The sequence below is a fragment of the Dermacentor variabilis genome, chromosome 2 (genome assembly GCF_050947875.1).
Source record: "Dermacentor variabilis isolate Ectoservices chromosome 2, ASM5094787v1, whole genome shotgun sequence".
Lineage (NCBI taxonomy): Eukaryota > Metazoa > Arthropoda > Arachnida > Ixodida > Ixodidae > Dermacentor > Dermacentor variabilis.
In genome coordinates this window covers 173,328,953-173,352,543 of record NC_134569.1, presented here as the reverse complement: position 1 = coordinate 173,352,543, position 23,591 = coordinate 173,328,953, and the positions used below count along the sequence as shown (strand labels likewise).

The following is a 23,591-nucleotide window of genomic DNA, read 5'->3' as shown; positions in this document are numbered from 1 at the left end:
ACGAATCCGAGCTAACCGAAATAGTTTGCACGTCCACACGGTCTATAATGCGATAGTCTGCAAGGCCTGAGCCAGGCACCAGCAACGACATTCGGAAAAAGAAAGAAAAAAATATAAACGCCGAGTGATGTGCCGTCGAGTGTACAAGGCCGTACTGTTAAGCGCCCTCCATCAACAAGCAACGAGAGCCAGAGCTTAAAACACACAGACACACGCGCGCACGAGCACATGCGCGCACACACATGCACACGCGCACACACGCGCGCACACACGCGCACACACGCGCGAACACACACACGCACACCACTGTTTATTATAATGTGAAAACATGCTTATTGCATAGCACTCCCGCAAACTAACCCGACAGTTGGTGCCGCTGTTCCTACAGGTGCCGAACATTCTCCCAGCCCTACGTCACGCAGGCCGCTTACGTCAGGTGTTTCTTTTTATACAGAACATTTTCTTGTAAAAATTTACCATGCGTAGGCCCCTGCTATTTTCGCAGACGCACTACGTGGCTAAGGGTCATTAGCAGTAAGAAGTACCCTGAGGCAATTTCCTCTCATGACTGAGTCTGCTAATCATACAATTTCTATTAACTAACCTCAGGCCACATGTAAGGGCGAAATTAAAGCCGAGAAGGAGTGAATAGTAAAGCCCACCTGGGCTCAACAGAAATACGAGGACTTTTGCAATATTTGTCTCCGATATATCCTCAAAAATGCCGGGAAGTATCAGTTACGATCCTCCCGGAATATTAGAGGCAAACTTTTGGGAAACTGTGAAATCGGACGCCGGACTTATAAAAAGACATATTAAGGTCGCATATTTCGAAAGTAGTGCTAGCCTAAAGATTTCTGCTCAGCAGACATTATGTTAATTCTCCTCGGCGTCTACCTTTACTTAGAGCAGGTGCCCTAAGTTAGCAAGAAAAAAGTGAAGTAGCAAATTTAATTAATTTTCAAAATTATTGCTGAGATCTTTTTCCCACTAGTGTTCACTTAACCGCGTAGCCTGTGAGCAAAAACAAGTGCCTGGACATCACTTTTTTTATCGTTCGGATCAAAAGAAACAACTGGTTTATCTGTACTAATGTATTGCTTACCTTAGCGTGTCGATGGCGCATCACTGCTCATATTGCACATTCTTTGAATCTAATTGTGCGGCAGTCCCTGGAGTGTACATCGAACGCGTTACAGATCAAAGCATAGCCTCTTAGACCTTTATTATACTGCGAAGAGACATTTTTCACTTAGCACTTTGATCACTCCTGCACTGACGGCATCATCACTATATAGAGGACGTAGCCACAGTTTAGGCTTGCACATTGTGGTTTAATTATTGGAATACACATTGGTTGGTATTTCAAGCACAGCGTGGCGAATGTGTCAAAAGTTAGCGGTGGCGAAATCAGCGCTGTTTCGCTAGGCTTTTGCACGTTTCGGTCATTTCGGCACACTCTTGTAACCAAGCCTTTGAAGAACATCACCGCACGTCGTTTCTATTTCCCGTATCTTCTGCATTGATAACTTCGTCTTCCACATGTGCACAACCGTTTTCGAGTTTCGCTTCGTCGAGTGAGCGTCCCTCATTTCCGCTGCAGCAGCTACCGTGTGGGTTTCAATGTATTTCGAAACGGATGGTGCATAGTTTAGACCTAGGCTCCCGAACACGCGCATCGTCTCGTTCAGGGGGTCCGCGGCGAGGTCTTCGAAACGTATCTGGTATGTTCTGTTTATCTGCAGTCGACGAGTTAGCTCCCTGAATGCATCCAAGTCTGATCGCATCTGGTCGCACAAGGCGGCCGCGCTATCGCAGGGCTTGTAGTTCGTGCACCAGCGAAGGCCTCTTCTAGAAGAGTAGATGGCCCGCGGGTCTCGGACCAGGTGGACCACGCGAACAGACTGCGCAATATCCGGGTTTCGCTCAATCCAAGATCCCACCTGCAACAAATAAATTTACGTAAGCTATACGTGAACAAACGTAGCTTTCACAATGGGCGCCTTAGGTTAAAGAGCTCGAGCGCACTCTGGTCGGCAGAGTGCACTCTCAGTAAACTTAACGTACTTAACGGCCGAAAGCGACTTCCGGTGCGCGATGAGGGAGCGCGCCCTAACCGCTCCAGCTTGGGAGCTCGTGTGCGCGAGCTCGCGCTTGCTACGGCTTCCGGCATAGTGACGTATTTCCGCCCTCCACTCACTTTCGCCCCTTCAATGCGCAGTTGTCGCGTTGCACGCGCTCTTTGGTTTCCTATTCGCAGTGGTGTTTCTTAAGAATACCTGCAGGATCTCTGGTTTTATGACTCGTTGACGCGCAATCTAACATTTTTTTAGCTACAGGTTGGCCAGACATTTTTTTTTTCGTAATTCTGCACATCTCGAATGATTATAATTTTCGTCCTACTACAATGTGCAGTGAATTCCTACAGTCGTCATACCGCGGAGCAGAAACAATTCGCGTTGTGCGGTTTCTATGGCAACAGTGCGAACGCATTGCATCATAAACGTAAACCGCTGTTGCTACCTCTGTCGCTCCGCGTGAAATTCCTCGACCTCCACGTCGTCGGTCAAAAATTGCGGCAGGTTGCAAGCGGTGCAATCTTCACGAAGAAAGAGAAACGCGATGGCGCATGCACAAGAGACATAACACTGGTCAGATGACGCGTTGGTGTTGCCGGGCGCAGTCGTTTAAAATCGTCGTGAAGGTACGCTCCACAGGCGTCCGCGAGTGCACTCGAGTGCGTAACATTGGAGTTAGGTGCCTGGTAACCTAACGCACCCAATTTGATGTGACAGAATCACTGCTTCACCTTTCTTAAATTTCCAGCCGCGGTGCCAAGCCAGGGTATAAGCACATTTGTTGTTTAAACAAGCAGTTTTCAAAACAATTCTGGTTCAGCTCCGTGGAACTTCCAGGAAAATGTAGCCGTTTAACAGAAACATTAAGACATGCAATAGCCTCCAAATACTCGGGACCCCCCAGCTGGTACCGGTTTTGGTACGCTTTCAAAACATTTGACGAACAAGCTGCAATCCTTCATGCATAAGAAATATACGCACATATAGTAGAGACATGAAGCGTGTTTTTAATCTTTCGACACACCTAGAATATGTATGTACAGTTTACTACGGGAGAGAATACTAGCACAAATAAATTTTGAAATCCGTCGATATAAATGTTTTGGGGTACCGAACATAAGTCTGCCAGTATGCAGGGAAAGCTAGAATAAAGCTCCATAACAATGTCAATGGGAATACTATACGGCTTTTCGCAGCAAGCCATCCTTTTCAAAGTAAAGCACCTGAGACATACACTGAAACTGCTGCACATCGTTTTACCGCTACTCGCGAAGTCAACGCATTCAGCTTACGGCCTTTCATGCAACTACACGGCCCACTGCGATATGTGGTTCTTGTTGGGAAAAAAGTAAAGGACTGGCACTGCCTTCTGCTACCCTTGCGGGAGCACGGCTCAGCACCAGCAGGGGGGTTGACAATGGGAGTGAAGGAGATAGAAGGAGGGAGAAAGGTAGAGAGTCACCATGGCAGCAGCGGAGCAGTCCGGTCGGGAAGGCCCAGTGCATTCGACTGGAGGAGTGGACTGGTGATAGACCATAGGAGGTCGTCTATCACCAGTCCATTCCTCCGGTCGGAGAACCACTCACAGAGATAGGCCATGTCCTCCTCTCTGACGCTAATAATGCGCGACTAGCAGCGTGCGGCTCTACTGACTGCATCATTAGCGGGGTATCAGCCATAGACTAATGGTCTAACGGATCGGTTGAAGCGCATTCTCTGTGAGTGGCTCACAGTGTACGACTCACCCGACCATTTCAATTCGGAAGAAATCTTCCGTTTTGCCGCGTACGCGTAAAACACCGCCACTCAGAACAACACGTGTTTCTCATAGTTTTCTGTTTTTCGATGGACGTGAAACATACTCTACTTTGGACACCATAGTTCGGTATCAGCCAGACGTCCGTAAATTTACGCCTTTCAGATAATTCTAACATGCAAAATATTGCCGTCAACTAGCTCACTCATTCGCAACCCATACCGAAGGGATCCAAAAAGATACCTTCGGCATGGTAAAAAGATCCTGCGAGCACGCTCAGCTAGCAGAGACCGTCGTCCTGTATTATACTATCTGGCTTCGGCTGACATTCTACTCTCCAGAACATACTCCAAAGCTTCCTCCGAAAAAATTGGCTCCGTTCCAATTTATTGAGCTTACAGCGCCTGTGAACAATGTGGTCGAACCAGTGACCTCATCGTCGGACAAACGTGTCGTGGCTGCGAGGCGGTTCACATCAGCCGCCAAAAGCAGTACCACGATCCTCCCACCATTTCATTACCTTAAGTCGCCAGAATGGCTCATTTTAGCCACCAGGGAATTGTTGTAGAAAAGATTATGGGAATCTGTGGGCACTTCGATCATTTGGCGCGAGACACGAGCTCGTGTTCTTGATGCAAACAGTTACAACTGCTCCTTCAGAGATTGCTTCGATCTTCTTCAAGAGTTTTAATCTATGTCCCTCTCATAACTGGAATTAGGAGCAAAAACGAAGCTGGGAAGCACAAGTATCGCGTAGGTCAGGCCTATTGAAGGTAAAATTGCCTATTAGCTGTACGGTGGTCTATTAGAGTTAGAGAACCAGGTGGGGTGATGAAACTAGAAAATTTGTTGGCATAACTAGGAATCAGCTATCGCAAGACTGGGGCAACTGTGGATCACTAGGAGACGTCTGAAAAGGTGGCCGATGATAATAACGATACCTCAAGATTGTTCTTGATTTTGTGTGCTAAATGTTTTGATGGAAATATTTAACTTGTATTGCCCATTCTGACCAGGCCTGACGAAGGCTGATATTACTGTATACGTAAATAAATAAATAAATAAATAAATAAATAAATAAAAAAATAAATAAATAAATAAATGTCTGGTATGTGAAAACTCTGACCTGACTGACGCGCAGTCTTGTGAACTTGAAAACTTGCGTTTCGGCTCTTGAACAGAGAGCAGAGAGGTGACTTGGGGAGGAGCAAGACTCTCCACCTTCGCAGAGGTCGGCCAGGAAGTGGTTGAACTTGTAGTAAGGGGTGTTCTCCAGCCACACCGTGTAGAGCGGCTCGAAGCGGCACCTGACAAGCTCGTCTATCAGACGGAAAGCGTGGCTCTGTCTTCCTCGTCGTATGCTGCCGCTCACAGTGAACGGGATTAGAGGTTCAAAGTGGAAAAATGTCCGTGGCGCAGAAGACAGTAATTCGCCAACAAAGGATGACCCAGACCGGTAATAGGCGACGATCACCACTATTTTCACATCCGCTGTTGGGACGACGGGATATCTTTCGAGCGCCGCCTTAAACGCCGCGGGGAGAAGCCTTTCTAAAGTAGAATCACTGGTATCTACTAACGCCATAGTATGTGCGTTGACCACAGAGGGAGCTTCTGTTGTACGTACACTTTCCGTGCGGAAACTTCTTTCTGGCAAATCTGCTAAAAGAAGAAAGCAAGTCTTACATTCTCACGTAAAACAAAAGGAAGATGTGAGTGCAAGGACCTGATATATATGACGTTTTTATTCTCTACATTTGTTTCTAGACATTGTGCTTAGCATAGCTAAGGCTCTTTTGACCGCATTATTCTTTCTATGATTATATGAAAGACGTGAGTTAGTAAAGAGCCGATAGGACATATGACTTAAGAAGCCGAATCAATTTTAAGCGGGTAGATTGGTTTTCGACTGTAATCATGAGAACATACTCATGGGGCTGTGTTTTCGCCATAAAGTGATAATACACCAGTTCTCGTTTTACTTACATAGCTGGAAAGCTTTCCATGTATATAATACGCTGCAGCTCAGGAGGAATAAGCTGGCTAATAGTAAAGCGAAACATGTTTTCTTTCGCATTGAGGTTCTGCAACGAAAAAGAAATACAGTCATTCATCAGGCACTGTGGGTCACATTGACCATCGTGTGCGTGTACTTCTGAAGTTGTCGCTAGCGTCCTGTTTCCAAAACTCTAATGAAGTATACAAGACACACATCGTCCGAGCCGGCGCATGTGATCACCACTACTCATCCTTACGTTACAAGGAGTCCCAGATTTTTTTTTATTATAAATTTCCATGACACAGCGAAGGGGCTACTACCGTCAGTCCAACGACGGCGACAGCGGCGAATTGGCCAGAGGCATGCGAGGGCCTTGGTTCTATCACCGCTCCTGGTGGATGTTGCATCCTTGCATATAGTAGTAATATTTGAATACACGCTCTGTTCGTAAGAACTTTTTTGGTAGAAGTAAGGGGTATACCTGCCCCTGCGTGCCCGCTCCGTCTTCGTCGCTCTCCGATGATCTACGTAGCGACGCCGGCACAGCAGCCACAGGCTCATGCGGTACATTTTTAACAACGAGACACGGGAACCTTTTCTGGCACGGATGGTTTAGATGTGGAAGACCGCATCTGCATGTACAAGCACGTCAGCGACCACTACCCCTGGGGACCCCAGACTGATTTTAGCCTACGTTTTATTCTGCCTAAAAACAATGGCATGCGTTTGGCCCCGGACGCATGAAGATCTTACAAGCTTGGACACTTTCAAGGCGAAGCTGCGTAAGTTGTTCGCCAAACCATTTGGTCCTCGGCAGGCCGCTAACAAAGTAGTTGGGATCCCGCGTGAGGACAGCCAGTGAATCGTATGTTTCTTACATGTACGTCATGCTGGGCCTTGTTCGAAAAGAGAGAGAAAGAGAGAGTGAGAGAGAAAGCAAAGGCGAGTAGGGTAACCAAATCGGTTTCGGTTTGCTGCAATGCACTGGAGTGGGGGATATAGCAGTTGTAAAGACGACAAAAAGCGAGAAGAAAAAGAAAGATCGACAAAGAAAAAGAAAGGAAAATGAATAGAAATGCAGGCAACAGAAAAGGCGTTCCAATCACAGGCGTTCACAGAGGCGAGTCAAGAAGCGCAGTAATGATTGCGTGGCCTTCTGTTGTTGATCTTTCAAAATTCCTTTTGCAACAGAGGCTGGTGGTCCTACTAGTTCAGCGCGAATGAAATCGATTGTCTCTGTAACCTGTACTGAGGGCACTTACAATGAACACACGCTCCAGTGTCGGCCACCCTTATGCGCAACGCGTAGGCAGTGCTAAACGCGACGCCCAACCATGGCCTACACAAAAGGGTCGTCACTATTCGGGGAAGTTTATGTGGAAGTCGGAGGCTCAAGGTTGGAAGGGGGATGGTTTGGGCTAGTTGGTTTTCGAACTTAGACTGTACGGCGCAGCGCAACGTGGCCCAGAAGACACAGGAAAAACGAGGACAAGCGCTTACTGCCAAATGAAATTTTATTGTCTGATGCAAGGTGTTACATAGAAAAAAGGGAAACCAAATAATAAAGATAAAAAATACAATAAGAAACAGTAAAAGGTGCCATCACCTTCACTTGCATAAGAATGCCAACTGCCTTCTTAATAAGGCACCCGCCGTGGTTGCTCAGTGGCTATGGTGTTGGGCTGCTGAGCACGAGGTCGCGGGATCGAATCCCGGCAACGGCGGCCGCATTTCGATGGGGGCGAAATGCGAAAACACCCGTGTGCTTAGATTTAGGTGCACGTTAAAGAACCCCAGGTGGTCCAAATTTCCGGAGTCCTCCACTACGGCGTGCCTCATAATCAGAAAGTGGTTTTGGCACGTAAAACCCCAAATATTATTATTATTATTCTTAATAAGGCCTGGAATGGCGTATTTACGCATGGCAATAGTTTACGTGCCATGCTATCCGATTCAACGAAGATGCACGTTCGATCGGTCCTGTGTGTGAAGATTACTTCTGTGTCCCAAACATAGGGGTGCATCCGCTGTAACGCAGGGATAAAAACCTTCCTTTCGACTCATAACATTATTCGCATGCTCACGCACACGATCCTTCAGACACCTGTCTGTGTGACCTACGTAGCAGGCCCCGCAGTTCAATGGTATTCTGTACGCAACTTCATGCACACAATCCACGTAACCGTTGCGGTGCTTGACTTCACACTGGGTTCTTGTTTTTTGATAGGGGTGCCTCTTTTTGATACCGAACAAAGGTTGTGTGGGGTAAGAAACACTACACGCACACGAACCCGCTCCCCGGTGATGACATCATTAAAAGGATATTTTTCATGTTTATTATTTATTTTATTACTTTAGATATGTGTTTTCATGTCGTTCTTGCTCTGTGTTTTCTATATAAGGCATTGTATCAGGCAATAAAACTTCATTTGACACCAAGCACTTGTCCTCATTTTTCGTATGTCGCCTACCCCGTTTTGCACTGCGCCACAGATTCTTGATTTTGAATACCCGATGTATAAGCAGACCTGCATAAAGGGTGGTTCATTCCATTGTGATGTAATTCTTTCGTGTGCGCGAAGGCGGAGCATCCTTGCAGCATCTGTCCTAGACAGCGGAAACGATACGCCGTTGTCCCCTACAATACCTGAACGAGCAGTCTGATTGGTGCGTTCATTGCAAAATATGCCACAGTGAATTGGCAGCCACTGAAAAATTATTTGATGCAGTTTCTTAGGTGATGTATGGCCTGTCTGATTTCAAATACTAACTGTTCATGCGGACCGCGTCCTAAAGGTGACAGTAAATCCTGTAGTGCCGTCTTCTAGTCGCAGAAAATTGACTATTTGTGCCTTGGTTCGGCACAATAAAGTGTAGTGAGATTTGGAGCGCTGCGAGTTCTCCTTCCGTCAACGTTGTCGAGCGAGATGTTTTAAACTTGATAGTGGCACCCTTTGATGGAAAGACGACAGCTCCAGCAGAACTCTTCGGCAGGACGGAGCCGTCATTGTACATGTATAAATCTCACAAGTTTTCGCGCAGCTTGAAGGGAATAGCACATGACGCGTTTTATCTATCTACTTCACTTCATGGAATGTGCGAGGATCGACGCCATAGTTAAGGAGTGCCAACGCTTTGAACAAGCGAAGAGTTGCCGCATCACCCGCCAGTTCCATCGGCTGCCGACACCGCCGCCACATCATCATGCGAGGACGACCCAAACTGTACGAAGTCTACACCAAAGTCGGAAGATGTAACTCCCATTTCCCGCCGCTAACAAGAAGCAATACTTCATGCGGCAGTTCTTCCAGACGATCACTCAGCGGACCTGCTCACCGTGTCGCTCATACAAGCAGTCGTCCGCAACGAGTTTGCAAATATGGGTTTATAATTAGCAGCATGGTCTAACCGTGCACCCGAAGGTACTTCTGCCAATGCCACTTACAACCAGGTCCTCCCTCCGCGCAACAAAGCGCGGCTGACTGGAGGACGGCAGGCGACTTACCCATATGTTTCAACTGCTCTCGCGTTGGACACATTGCCCGTCAATGCAACAGTCGCCAGTCGTCGCCTTCCAACTAGAGCACTAGATCTTAACGCCGTTCGGAAGGTAGCTTTCGACGCTTTTCTCCTTGATCTGATCCACGGGTTTCCGATGCCTCCATTCAACACTGCGGACTTGCCCGTTCACCGTCCTATAAGACCGTCGATCTCTACCAGCCGAGTATATATTGCTGGCCATCAGACAACTCCTTTGTTTGCCGTGCTTGCGCAGTGCCCTCATGACGTGGTCCTCGGCCTAGATTTTCTCTAGACGCCCTGAGCCTTATATACTTCTCGGAAGGTGTTCTTCAACTGGAACTCCCTTTTGACGCCCACGTAATATCCGACACTCCCAGCCGCTTATGTTCGGTAGAGTTCCTCAATCTGCCACCACAAGCCGCAACGTACATCCCGTTTAGTCCCTCTCCTCCGGTCCGCGATGGTGAATACTATGTTTCCCCAGTTCTCGACTTGGTCCTGACGCACTCTGTCGTCTTCTCGCGCACTATGGTAACCGTACGCGGAAAGAAAGGCTGCCTGCATCTTTTCAACTCTGCACTATGTAACCATGTGCTACTTGCTGCTATCACGGTTGCCACCGTGTCGTTGTTGCAGGAATGCGATATTTTGGTGTTAGCCTTCGACAGCCCTCGGCGTCGTTCAGGCTCTCTCATAGCCATCGCGCCGCTATGTGTCGATGTTGAAAAAAAAATCACAGCTGCAGACATCCCTCTTGCATTTTCGACATCAGGGAAGGAGTGCGTCACCGTCGCGACCAAGTACGCTCTGCTGTAGGCCATTACCCGTCTCTTGCCAACAAGCTGCGCTACGCATGTCGCCGACATTCTTCTATATGATATCGTCTTACATCATGGTGCTCCTCGACAGCTCCTCCCCGATCAAAGCTGATACTTTGTGTCTCGCGTCGTCGAGGGCATCCTTCGTTCATGCTGTGCCAGCCACAACCTCACAACCGGTTATCACCCCCAGACGAATGGACTCACAGAGCGCCTGAACGAAAGACTCACCGATATGCTTTAAGTGTACGTTTCCGCTGATTACCGCGATTGGGACGTTACATTGCGGTACGTTACTTTCGCCTACAAATTGCCCAGTCATGGTAGCACTGGCTACTCACCATTTTATATCATCTGTGGATGCAAACCCCCTATGCCTCTCGATATTTTACTTCCCGCTTCTCTAAGCTAATCCCCTGCGTACGTTCGGAATGCCATAGTGTACGCCGGTAGAGCTGTTCAGATCGGTCATCAACGACTCACAGTGTCCCAGGTTTCTCAAGAAGCCGCGTATGACCATTTTCACTAAGGCGTTTGTTACTCCCCAGATTTCTCGGGCTACTGTGGTCTCAGTCCCACCGTATCAGTCTCCTCGAAAAGCTATTATCCCGATACGACGATCCTTACAACGCGTTACGTGACATCAACGCGGTTATATAGTAAATTGAGCCAGTCGTCGAGCCAGCATCGTTTACGCGGCCGCGCTCTGCTGTCGTGCAGGGTGTGGTGCTTAAGCCGTAGGTAACGGACCTCTCTGTCCTGTCCTACCAAGAGCCGGCTTGCCACACTCGCCCGGATGGAGGGGGTAGGGCTGCGACACAGTGAAGGGGCTGCTGCTGTCGCTCAGACGACAACAACAACGACGAAGTGGCCAGAGGCATGTGAGTGCCATGAATTCGTCGCGCCTGCATGTGGCTGTTCTAACCTTGTACATGCTAATAAGTTGCAAATACAAACTATTTCCGTACCAATAGATTGGCACCAATTAAGGAAAGGTGGATTGCGAAGTGGAAAAACTGAGCGGACTTTACTTCTCCGTCCGCCACATTAATCTTCCTTTGTCTCGGAACCAACGAATTTAGTTCAATAAGAACAGGAAGTTTTGCTGAGTGGACGCACAGGCACTGACAAGTTAATTGTTTTGTGTGACATAATCACTCTGCGGTCCCTGGTTTAGAGAAGGGATCTTCAATTCAGCACAAATCGTACTTTGTCATGTGTGTGACTCGGAGACATTTAACAAATTACTGGCCACAAAATTCACTAATTTAAACCGTCGCAGAGAGAGAGAGCTTACTTCGTAAAAAAGTGACCAAGGTTACATCCGACATCACTTAAATCCTTCAAAAGTCAACCTCTCGGTAAGCTTGTTGGCTGATAGCGGCGATTGCTCTAAAACATAGGCATTCTACTGAGACCTCACATTGAATTAGAGAACGTGAACGAGCTGGAGTTGTCACATGAGGAAATGTGCAGTACCTTGTTTTGGGCGCTGAGAAAAACATAGTTTTTGTCAGCGCCAAAGTTCAACTTAGCTTGAGAATTGAAGCAATGACAACATCACTGAAAAGAAAAAAGAAAAACAGTTGTGGAATGATACCCCTATTGGAAAATCCTATTTAAATTCAAACTGGGTTATACAGGTTTAAACTGGTTTTAACAGGGACCTGTTTAGCAACATACAGGTATAAACAGGACCAGTTTACACACGAACAGGTCTGAACGGGGTCCCGTTTGGCATGCAAACAGGTATAAACTGGACCAGTTTACACACGAACAGGTCTAAACGGGGTGCCGTTTGGCATGCAAAGAGGTATAAACAGGACCAGTTCACACACAAACAGGTCCGAGCGGGGTCCCGTTTGGCATGCAAGCAGGTATAGGCACGACCAGTTCACGCAGAAATGGGTCTTAACAGGGGCCCTGTATGCAACTAAACTGGCTTATACTGGACGCAGTGGCACCATATAGGGTCGGCTGTTTGGCACAAAAGCTGGTTTAATCTGGAGCTTTGTGGCAACCACACTGGATGGTATCATGCATACCAGTTTAATGCTTGAATAGAACTGGGGAGGAACTTTTTTATTGTTCGACATCCTGACAATTTAGCCCCTAATGTTTAGCTCTACAGAAATAGAGTGACCACCTCGGAACATTCAAAGACCAAACTGCGATATGCTAGCTGCGAATTTCAAACCGATTCCCGGTCCTGCCCAGTTGAAAAAGACAACAGGAATTCCTGCTGCAACTACAGAAATTTCTGTTGTACGACAGAAGTTCCTAACGTTTCTGTAGTTGCGACAGACATTTCTGGCGTTACGACAGCAATTCTGACGGCGCAACAGAAACATTCGGTCGCGACGGCCAAGAGTTCTGAAGTCGCAACAGAAGCACTTTCCGTCGCGGCCCTTTAAAGTGTCAGCTTCGCATCGGTGGTGTACACTGTACTTTTCTGTTGCGCGGTATTCAATCGTGCTTCTCTGAAGGCGGCAATACTGATAGCACCGACACCGGTATTAAAGTCGACGTGGCCAATTGTTATAGTTGTGCCGTGACGACGCGGCACCAGCAACGCCCTACCGGCCTCCTCAAAATCTGCCGCTGATCATAATCATACCATCTGCGGGAATGGCTGCGTATCCGCTTTGTTTTATTTGGTAAGATGGGGCACACAGGCCTGTGGACTTACATGTGCGGTTACACTGACACATTAGTTAATTTCCCAGAAATATTGCACAAGCTTATGCGAAGCGGAAAAGAAGTTTTGGATTGTTCCTCAAAGTTGCGTGAAAAGCTGTCTCGCTCGGGTCTCATTAATCTGGTACAGCGCTGCCGTGAGAAGCCAGTATTCTGTCGGGATGAAAACTCACCCACGAGTGTTTATGTAGCTATATAGCATTGAACACACGAATTATATGCGAGCTCAAAAGTGTAAAGAGCAATTGAGACAACTGTCGAAATTAGCAGTAACAACCCTCAGTGTCCCCGGTCACCGTTGTCTACTTCTGAATTTCTTATCAAATATGGATATCGCTCCAGCAAAATCGATGGTCTAGCACTCCACGATGTACCTGTCGATGGTAACAACACTTTTGCTCATCTAGAGATGCGGTAGTTGACGCGGTGAAGTGAAAGCGCATCTCGGCTTGTAAAATGTAAATGTAAACAGCAACGCAGACAGCGATTTACACTGTTGACATAGCTTAAACGATTTACTGACAGGTACATGCGGCGTGGTGCAGTGGTAAGATGCTTGTCTCGGGCTCGTTAGGTCCGAAGTTCGAATCCTAGGCGAAAGCATATTTTTCTCTACTTCTTTTTTTTATTTTTTTCGTATTAATAATTTTACATGTCCTTAAAGTGGTCTCTGTCAATTTTTAATCAAATATTGATCAGGAACTACAGAATTTTCGACTACAGGACGTCACACTACAGAGAACAGAACGACAGTCACAACGTCCCAAAATACGACAGACTGAAAATCTTGTGTTTTTCACGTGGGTGAGACATCTATACGGCGTATACGCAGATTGCTGTCCTCTCTATTAAAAGCAACGTTGCTGAAACACGTCGTACAAGACGCTGTACGACTCGCATAACATCGAAATACAACGCCGTCACCATCCATGACATCACGGAAAGCACGGTCGCTTTCGGTGGCGGCCTACAGATGGCACCACAGGTAGCGCCGGTAAAGTTACAGGTGATATTATTTTGCCGTCTGCAGTTGTCGCTACATGTGAGTGCTTGCTGTGTATTGACGCCGTCCGATGTAGTTGTTTAATCGTGTGTACGCTGTGCCGAGAGAAATTGTGGTGCATTTTGTATGCATTGAGAATCACAAAACCCCTGGGACCGCGTAATGTAGCCCGCAGTATCCTTCGTGTGGTGCGCCGATGTCGAAGATATGACCCTTCGCGCTTCCTTTGTTCCGGGCTCCTGAAATGGATCTCCTCCTCTGGCACTGTCGCATCGTATCGCACTGTACGGAAGAATTTGGTGAAAGTTGTGCTCTTACGTCCTGTAGTTGATCCGCAATTCAACAGTGTGTGCGCCGGAAGAACCGTTGGTGCAGTCGATGCCGCGGCACCTGTGACACTAAAAGGAGCGTTTTCCGAGTACGCCGACAAAGGTAAGTCCGGCGCTTGCGCGTATTCTTCCTGTCTATGGTTCGTGAAGTGTGCGTTCTTGTACGTATCGCAAGATCCGTACAAGAACCGAATCCGGATTTGTAAAGCAGCAAGAATTATAAATGTGCTTTTCAAATGGTTGTTCTTCATGTCGCAGTGCACATTTAGTAAAAAGTTCCACGGAAATTGCCCTAAAACGTATTCATGTTACCAACAGCTCTATCTGTGGTTTATTTACTTTCACCTATGAAGCACGCTAGCGCGGGTGGTTCTTTGATATAAATGGGCACAAAAATTCAAGCAAAGAAACTTACTGTTTGTGTACATAATTTTTCATTGAGAAATGGTATAGGCATTTCTAGAAGTAGTACGTCGATGTGTCGTCTTCACAGCTAACAGCTGCGCGAGATAGCACCCGATTCCTTCGTCGACGCATGGCCAGATCTTTAGCTTGTATGGAAATTCTTCTGTTTATAGAGTGTCGTCAGATGACGTGTATTAGTGTCCTGCGTGTTTTCGTGTACTTGTAAAGGGTTCCGATCTTGCAGAGAAGCCGAAATTACATAAGCAATGTTTCTTTTTAATCGAAAAATCTTTCTCTTTTCTGTATTGTCTCTCCAGAAAAAGAGGTGGTCTGTTGTAATTTTCAGCGCATCGTCCTTTGGGAGCAGTGCTTTGTTGCGCCGCATAAACAAATTAGGTTTTGGAACGCTTTTCATGTCCTACGGAATTTTTTGATAGTACAATTCACATTTCACGTTATACAGCTGTACGTTTGTGTGAACCTTTTCATAGTAGATTCACGTTTGCTACAGTTCGATTTACGTGTTATTTAACCGCCTGTGATGTTACAATCAGATATTTGCACAACCAGTTGCAGCTTCATGTAACTGGTTGTATGAGAATTTTTTCAACATGTGACGTGATCTTTTTATATCACAAGTTTGCAGTTTCAGCAGGGATTACAATAAATGAAGCATTTATTATTGTTTAGGGATGGCAAGATTTTGTGAACCAGAGGCACCTCCACATATGCACCTGCGGCACTTCTGCAGCCTCAACAGCACGGAAAAGTACCTGATGTGCATGCTGTGACAAGGTGTGTGCAAAGCAGTTGCTGCCACTTACACGAGCTGCAGATTTTGTTGGTATCATCCATGTTTGGAAACTCCCGAATTTTTCGTGGGTTTACAAATGTGGGCTCATTTTACAATTTTATGAATGTCACTTTAGAAAGACAATGAAGTTGTGTTGGTTAAGATGTTTTAAAGCTGTTGAGAGATTGACGGCATGACATTGTTAAAATGCATGTAAAAATTAATTGTAATGGTACTTGTACAGCTTTATTATTATCGATGCAATATCTCTAACGAGAACATCAGAGGGGCACTTGCTTTTGGGAAGTTTGGTCAGATAAATTCCTGAAGCAGCGTAAAGCTCTGTAATCTAAAAAAAACAATGTTGTCAGTTACTGGTTTCAAGTTCGCTGCTGCTTTTTGTGCTGCACGACAACTTAAATAATGGTTGATAATGTGTGTGTGACATAATAGTTCTGCGCAAACACACGAGGTGGAGAGGAGTAATTAATAAAGGGAAAATCAGACATCCACCCGCTCATACCATTCGCTACAAAGGAAACCCGTATGTGTTCCTCAAAAGGAAAGCCGCACAGTTGAAGAAAAATTCGTCCTGGTCCGGGACTCGAACCCGGGACTACCGCCTTTTCGAGGCAGCCACTCTACCATCTGAGATAACCAGGTGGCTAGCACATGGCAGGGCGAAGTCGAATTAGTTGACAACACGAAGCAAAGGCAAGGGTTTGACGTAATATTTTTTCCCCTTTATTAATTACTTCTCTACACCTTGCGCGTTTCCGCAGAACTATTACGTCAGACCCTTGCCTTTGCTTCATGTTGTCGACAAATTCGACTTCGCCCGGCCATCTGCTAGCCGCCTGGTTATCTTAGATGGTAAAGCGGCTGTCTCGGAAAGGCGGTGGTCCCAGGTTTGAGTCCCAGACCTGGACGGTTTCTTTTTTTCAAATGTGAGGCTTTCCTTTCGAGGGATCCGAACGGGTTTCTTTTGTAGCAATTGCTACGAGCGGGTGGATGTACGATTTTCCCTTTATTAATAATGTGTGTGTGTATGCAAAAATGGGGGTGCTGAGAGCAAAGCTTTAAAATAATGTGTGCTATGTCCCCAACAAAGAATTTAGTGTCTGCAGCATTTTTACAAAAATATTATGTTCACAGGTTGGCAGGTATGACATAATGTACAACACTTTTGCTGTACATGCATTTTCATAACGTCCATTTTCTGTCTACTTGAATCGTATATTTAGAATTTGGCCCACCTTCAGTTTGATCAAGTTACATAGGTAGCCCCCTCTGAGTTAAATATAATTAGGGGCTATTGTAGATATGCATGATATACCTACTCACTGTATTGTGACAGATATTTTTAGGGACTGTGTTGTGAGGCATGCATATCCTTTTACCTGTATGTCTTGCTGCAGGTTGCCCGACAAAAGCATAAATGCTTTGCCCACCTTTCTTATTATGCTTTCATGTAGACTTCTAACATCTGTGCCCACATAGACTCCATGTTCTTAATTACATTTTTCTAAGTATTGACTGTTGTGCATTACATTATTGTGTTACATTACTGTGCATTACATGTTTTTCTTCGTTTTATTTTGGAGGGGGCTATTCATTTCTGTAATAGTACAGAGAATAGGACTTCAAAACAAAAAGCCACGAAAGGTGGCTTAAAAGTCTATGGAGCTTGGAATTCTACATTCCATCCCCTAAAGCGCTACCAGTAGTAAAACATTCCTAATTGTCTTTTTTATAAGCTAGCTGCCAGATACATAGTCCCATTATGAGAGTATGTTATTTTTTCTTCTTTGGTCTGACTTGTTTTGTTGAATGTTCTCCTTGTTAGTTCAGAATTTGTTTTCTTGCCACCTCATGCAATACTCCAACTGGAGCCTATGAGCTATGTGTATAATAAATAAGTAAATTCCTAAAGCATGCATCAAACCATGCAGCATAGCATTTAAATGTTGCCAGTTTATAATGCTTCTCGAGTGCAGCGCATCATGGAGCTTGAGGCTGATTTCTTCAGATGTAAAAAAATTGCAGGTTATGAAAATGTGGTCCCACAAACTGCTGGTTACGCATGTCAGTCAGCCTGTTGCAGTGGTCACAAGTGAGAATGTAACCAAAAAGCTGGGCGTGCTCGGCCATTTTGCATATGGCACAGGATAAAGCTTCACCTCTGCTATTGCTTCTCTTATAATAATGGCCTCCGAGTATACATGCCGAGTTATGCTTCTGGGGAGACTTATTAGTTAACCTTATCAGGTAATACCATTAGCCTTATGGGTGCTATAATGTTGCAGTGCCTGCAGGATGGCCAGCATTACAATACACATTAAAATTATTGTACAAGTCATGCAATGGTATCGGGATTGGCCCACCAAGTGACAACCTTTAATTACACTATACCTGGGATCAGCCCAGCTCACTCAGTCAGGGAGATATCCATGCATAAGGGGAGGGGTATGGCAAATAGAGGGCGTTCGATTAATCTTTCTCACATAGCTAGCTCATACATATAATCTTTCTTAAATTGGATGCTTTGTTGCTCAAAGTGAAGTTACTTATGGGCATAATGTCAGCATTTCGATCCTATTTATGCTCAACGAAAGTTGCTTTGTTCAGTGTCACTTTTTATATTGTTTCGCTTCTGATTCTAAGCTCACTTGTTTTATAGCTGCTATAGGTATTGCTGGACCTGGAGAAGAAGTGTAAACAGACCATGCTATGTTGCTGATCTGCGCTGATCTCCACATCCAAGTTGGTCCCGTGACAGTTGGGCACCATTGTGCCTTGCTTCATTGACAAGGTGATATAATATGGTGAGCTTGTACTTCAATATCGGTATTGAAAATTATGTTAAGGAAAAAAGACAAGGATTGGTCTTTATGATAGATACACTCATGTTCTTTCTTTAAGGTGTTCTTTTGACACTGTTCTGCATGGACATATTTTTAGATAATTATAACTCCTTTATTGCAAAGTGCCATGGCGCTAGTTTATGCGTTAAACTAGCACTCTTTCACCAAAAAAATCCTTATTTAGCACACAATTCACAAGGAAAGAAAGGAGGCAACATGACAGACTGCTACTAACAGTTCAGTATTATTGCTCGCACAGTGATATTGTGCAAAAGGTGAAAGGGGGAGAATAGATCTGAATACATGCTGTTCGCACAGAAACGAAAAGGATGCATCACATGGTGAGCGTGACACTTGTTTTACAATGATAAGAAGCAGTCTCACTGTCTAGTAATTCTCTGCATGGGGAGCTAGTGCTAGGTTCCTCGTCATACATATAAGAAAAGCCTCAGATATCTCTCCAGCGCTTTTGTCTTTACATTTTGTCACGATCAAGCAGCTTTCAAACATAGGTGCATGTGCGCCGAGGGCAGTGCACTACCACTGCTAACTGACCCACGCATCAAGTTTGCTTGGTCACGCTGCCAGTCCTTTATACATTGGCCGTTTTATCCGATGTAGCCTCTACTGCACGAAATGGTATGTGATAGACACTGCACCTGTGTACTGTACGTGCTTTGTTACATGATTTTTTTCAGAGATAGTGATGCAGGCCTTTTCATTATTTACATGCCTACAAAACAAACCAAGCATTATCTGTGCTTAGAAAGAATTGTAGGAAAATCCAGCATGAGGCAACTGTTCTCGGCACGAAACAAACTTGATTCGTTGGTTTTCGTTCATTGGTGCGATCACACTAAGGCAGACAAGCTTGTAGGCTGTGCTTCTGCAATTTGTACAGCACACTGACAGCACTGATGTGGGCCTCATCTGTGGGCTGACTGATGGCACCTTCTACGGCGCAGACCACTTGTGTTGGGCGAGGCACCAATGTTGACGTTTGTTCCCTTGTGCAAAACAGCAGTCCTAGGTTTTGAGTAGTTGTAGGAAGACAAGGTAAACATAACTTCCATGGCTTGAGTGGGCTCATTTCTCTTGGGGCATCTAGCTTTTTTTCTTGCAACTGTGCAGAGGTGCTTCCCTAGAGTCGGCGTGAAAAGGGCATAGAGTTGTGCATTCGGGAACTCCTGAACAATGATCTGCTGTAGTTAGGGCTTTGCGAAAATGCACTGTCTACCAATTGTTAGAAGGTGCATTATTCAGCCACTGATTTCTTGTTGGCATGCTTGCACTCGTGCTGTCAGTAATTTCTTGGCTTGCCGAATTATCTTGAGGCCCCACGCTGATGATGCTACCGATGTCTTCATGTGCAGACTTTTCAGGATGAGGTTTTTTGCTTTGCAAATGTTGTTGGAAGGTAGGTGGTGCTTACAGGTAGCTATTCTAGATATTAGTGAAATGAATTGGCCCATCTTGCTTCGTCAAACATCGTCACGCCGACATCAGTTGCACAAACAAAAAACCTGGCCTACTCGCAGCGTCGTGCACGAAGAAACAAACAAATCAGCTGCTGGATTGTCTTGACATGGCATACTAAGCTGAGACCGGAACTGCTGTAGCTACAAACCAGGCAGAAACGATGGATGATGAGCAGGGATTTGCAGTAGCGCCACTTCGTGGGGCAGCAAGGAGGTTCCGTTCAAAACAAAAATGGCGTTCAGCAAGTAGAACCATGCAACGGTCAGAGTCGATGCATGGTGCTCTCGATCGAGTTGGCTCAAGGAGTGTCCAAAAAATCAGATGAGAGGTTGCAAGGCGTCCGAACTTTCGGAAGTTGTTATACATTATGGTCCATGGGGAGAATGGCGGTGCCGTGAAGCAGACCGAGTAATCATGTCCGAATTTTCGGAGTCCGGAAAATCAGTCGGTGACTGTACCTATACCTATGAGTCTATGTATACCTAGGTGCAACAGTGTTTGCTATGATCTGTGCAAGAATTGCTGTTGCCCGTAGATGCCCAACATGTCGGGTGTCAAATTGTAAAATACCTTGCAAAAGTGATCTACGGAAAAATACCGCTTCTGCTATATTTCGCTTTTGCAAGAAATTTTGCGGCTGCTGGCACCTACCTTAAAAGGCTTTATATGGTCTTCGCATGGCCAGGGCCTTCTACTTTTGTGAGTTTGCTTATCTCGAAATTTACCCCGGTTTTTATAACTTCAAGTTGGCGGCATCCCTAGTCTCCTTTAACGTGTACCCAATAGACCTTACATAGGGGTTTTGGCATTTCCCTGCCATCTAAATGCAGCCATTGTGGGTGGGATTCAATCCCATGCCCTCGGCCTGAGCAGCGCAATGTCAAAGCCAGTACACTACGGTATTTTGCTGGCAGAAGGGTTTAGTTTCTGAATAATTTATTATCTCAACCTGTCGGCGTTGTTTTTAAAGGTATTTCATGTTTGTATTCTGTTGCTTCAATACTAGTAATTATTGTAAATCAAACGATGTGTCCATCTTTTTCCTATAACACTTGCTTCAATCGCCTGCTAATTATGACAGCTTATTCTCCCACAGTAATCCATGTTCCCTTGAAACATAGGCATTGCATGAAACCACATATTTTTCAATAAGATTTATTCATTATCTCCTACGACCGGAATGCTGTACATTTCTTATCTGTGGGAACATAGGCAAATTTGCCTATGTGCCAACCTGTTGCATGAGTCAAGATAAATTATTGGCTTTACTTTTTCAGGTGCCCTGCTCGCTCTCACCCAAGCAACCCACTCCAGCGGTCTTCTCTCGGCAGACTGGATGCATCGAAATACCGTTAGAAGGTCCAATAAACAGTGCTTGGGACATTTATGACATGCTTTTACTTAAGCCGGAGGACTTCAGGCTTAATTAAAGCTCAAGTGGGTGTGCAGAAATACCTACGTAAAGTATACTTGTCTTTTTCACTTACAAGTACATGCCAATACTTTGCCTGACATTTTTCACCCCAAAATTACGCTTTACTGTGGATTTGTGAACAAACCATTGCAGCAAAAAGCACTGCATTAAGACGAGTACAAGTAATCGAACATATACTAAACTTGCAAGAATTACATTTGCATACTTGTAGTAAATATGAAAATGAGGTACAGTCTTCTTCAGGGTGCATTTTCTTGTGGGTCATACATAGAGAACGTACTCGTGGGTCATACAAAACTTGTTCATGATGTATCACATCAGTGTTGGTAGTGCTAATCAATTTATGCCGAAAATTGTGTTCATCTTCGTATCAACCAATCTACCAGGCAAACCTACATGTGAAAGTGGCATTCTTGTTGCAAACATAATGCAGATCTACTTCTCTTCAATGCTGATCGCAAAAACACAAGTGTACATAATAGGTTTAAAGAGTAAATTATATTAAGCAACATCAATCCATTCTGAAAGGACCTGGTATGAATGTAGCAAAATATAGATCTGAACAGGGGCAAACAGGTCTGGGTTAGATAGGACGGGATTAAACGGGTCAGGATTAAACAGGATTTAAACGGGTCAGGATTAAACAGGATTTAAACGGGTCAGGTTTAAACAGGATTTAAACGGGTTAGGTTTACACAGGAATAAACAGGATTTAAACAGGTCAGGACTGAACAGGATCAAACGGGGTCCCGTTCCATAACCCTATTTGATGAAACCCGTTTGAAAACAAATAGGATTTTCTAGTAGGGGTACGTGTCAAATAAACAAGCATATCCGATTATGCGCATCGAAAAAAAATTTGAGCGCTGTTTTCAAAAACAAAAGCGGAACGATATCTTCAGGAAGTGTCCACCCCCACAGTCCTTTGAAAGTTCTTAGTAGAAGTACGCGATCTGGTGGCAGTGGAAGCAGAATTTACCTCTAGAAAAGGCGCCAGATTAAATCTAGTTTGTCCACGCCGCTGCAGCAGATATTGACGACTACAACGACTAAGTCGCATTTGCTCAGGAATATTTTCCATGGTTTATGGCATCAACAGTTGGGGAGTCCACCGGAAAAAAATGTGTGGTTCTTCATGGCGGCAACCCAGAAAGTTTATCAAAAACGAAACTCATCTCGATAACAATATGCTTGAAGTATGACAAGAAAGAGGAGAGTGAGTACAGGAGAGGGACGAATTGCTAGGAACTTGCTTAGGCCTCAATAAATGTATTTATCCTACGAAGAGACTTTGCTAACAACTCTGGTTGGGGCCAAACCAAACAAATTGTGGCGAAGAGGAGAGGCCGTATTCACGTTGGCGGTAGACACTAAGAAGGAACAGCTGTAATAAGATGATTTATTATAAGGCACTAGGCACAGTCTAGTTGCACTGGCCGAAGACGAACGCTGACCGCGCACACAGCCGACACAAGAGCGCCTTCTTCGTCTTCCTCTTCACCACAATGGCCCCCGGGAGAGAAGAGGAGCCATCCTGGCGACTTACGGCGTAGGTAGGATGAGGGGGTCATAGTTCGGCTTAAGTCGGTTGACATGAACCGTGTCACGCCCGCGATGCCTATGGTCGGGTGAAGGTGTCACAGGTTCTACAACGTAGGTGACAGCGGAGGCACGGTCTATGACGCGGTAGGGACCATCATAGCGTGCAAGGAGTTTGGTCGAAAGGCCAGGGCTGTGAGGCGGGACCCACAACCAAACAAGGGAACCAGTCGGGAAAACTGGTTTAAGCGCGCCACTGTCACGCCGCAGCTTTTGACGACCTTGAGCAGCGGTCGTAAGGGTTCGTGCGAGCTACCTACGGTCCTCGGTGTATTTGGCTGCTTCAGGCACAGGCGTGCATTCGGAAGCGTCGGGTCGGTATGGGAGCATTGTGTCCATAGTACACGAGGGCTCGCGTCCATACAGCAGAAAAAAGGGCGAAAAGCCAGTGGTAGCTTGTGTGGCCGTATTACAGGCATACGTGACGAACGGCAAAACAGTGTCCCAGTTACTGTGATCCGAGGCGACGTACATAGTCAACATGTCACCGAGTGTGCGGTTGAACCTCTCTGTCAAGCCGTTCGTTTGCGGGTAGTAGGCTGTAGACTTGCGGTGAACGATGCTGCATGCAGCGAGAAGGGCTTGGATGACTTCGGACAAGAAGACACGTCCCCTGTCGCTGAGCAGTTCGCGTGGTGCGCCATGTCGAAGAATGAAGTTCCGCAAGATGAAGAACGCAACTTCGCGCGCAGAGGCTGCCGGGAGTGCGGCAGTCTCGGCGTAGCGCGTCAAGTGGTCAACACCTACAATTATCCATCGGTTACCCGAAGAGCTGCAGGGAAGTGGCCCGTATAGGTCTATGCCAACGCGATCG

At 45.8% G+C, this 23,591-nt stretch overlaps 1 protein-coding gene and 1 long non-coding RNA gene across 10 annotated transcripts in view; one reads left to right on the top strand and one right to left on the bottom strand.

Annotated features, from left to right (window-relative positions):
• Nucleotides 1-1,208: 1,208 nt before the first annotated feature.
• The window catches only part of LOC142572950 (carbohydrate sulfotransferase 4-like), a 34,763-nt gene continuing 12,380 nt past the window's right edge, over nucleotides 1,209-23,591 (bottom strand). The window contains exons 2-5 of one of the 9 annotated variants that reach the window (XM_075682424.1): nucleotides 11,653-11,736; nucleotides 5,821-5,918; nucleotides 5,462-5,496; nucleotides 1,209-1,943 (exon numbers count right to left, since the gene is read on the bottom strand). In XM_075682424.1, coding sequence (XP_075538539.1) covers nucleotides 1,446-1,943; nucleotides 5,462-5,496; nucleotides 5,821-5,918; nucleotides 11,653-11,678 — 657 coding nt within the window. In that variant the 5' untranslated portion in view covers nucleotides 11,679-11,736 and the 3' untranslated portion in view covers nucleotides 1,209-1,445. Of the gene's footprint in view, nucleotides 1,944-4,960; nucleotides 5,497-5,820; nucleotides 5,919-11,652; nucleotides 11,737-23,591 lie in introns of those variants that run through there. The other 8 variants (XM_075682426.1, XM_075682419.1, XM_075682420.1 and 5 more) reach the window with 8 other exon arrangements.
• Nucleotides 13,870-21,130, top strand: LOC142571076 (uncharacterized). The gene is made up of 4 exons (XR_012825746.1): nucleotides 13,870-14,305; nucleotides 15,298-15,402; nucleotides 18,081-18,225; nucleotides 21,021-21,130. It is a non-coding gene; the product is annotated as an uncharacterized LOC142571076 (long non-coding RNA).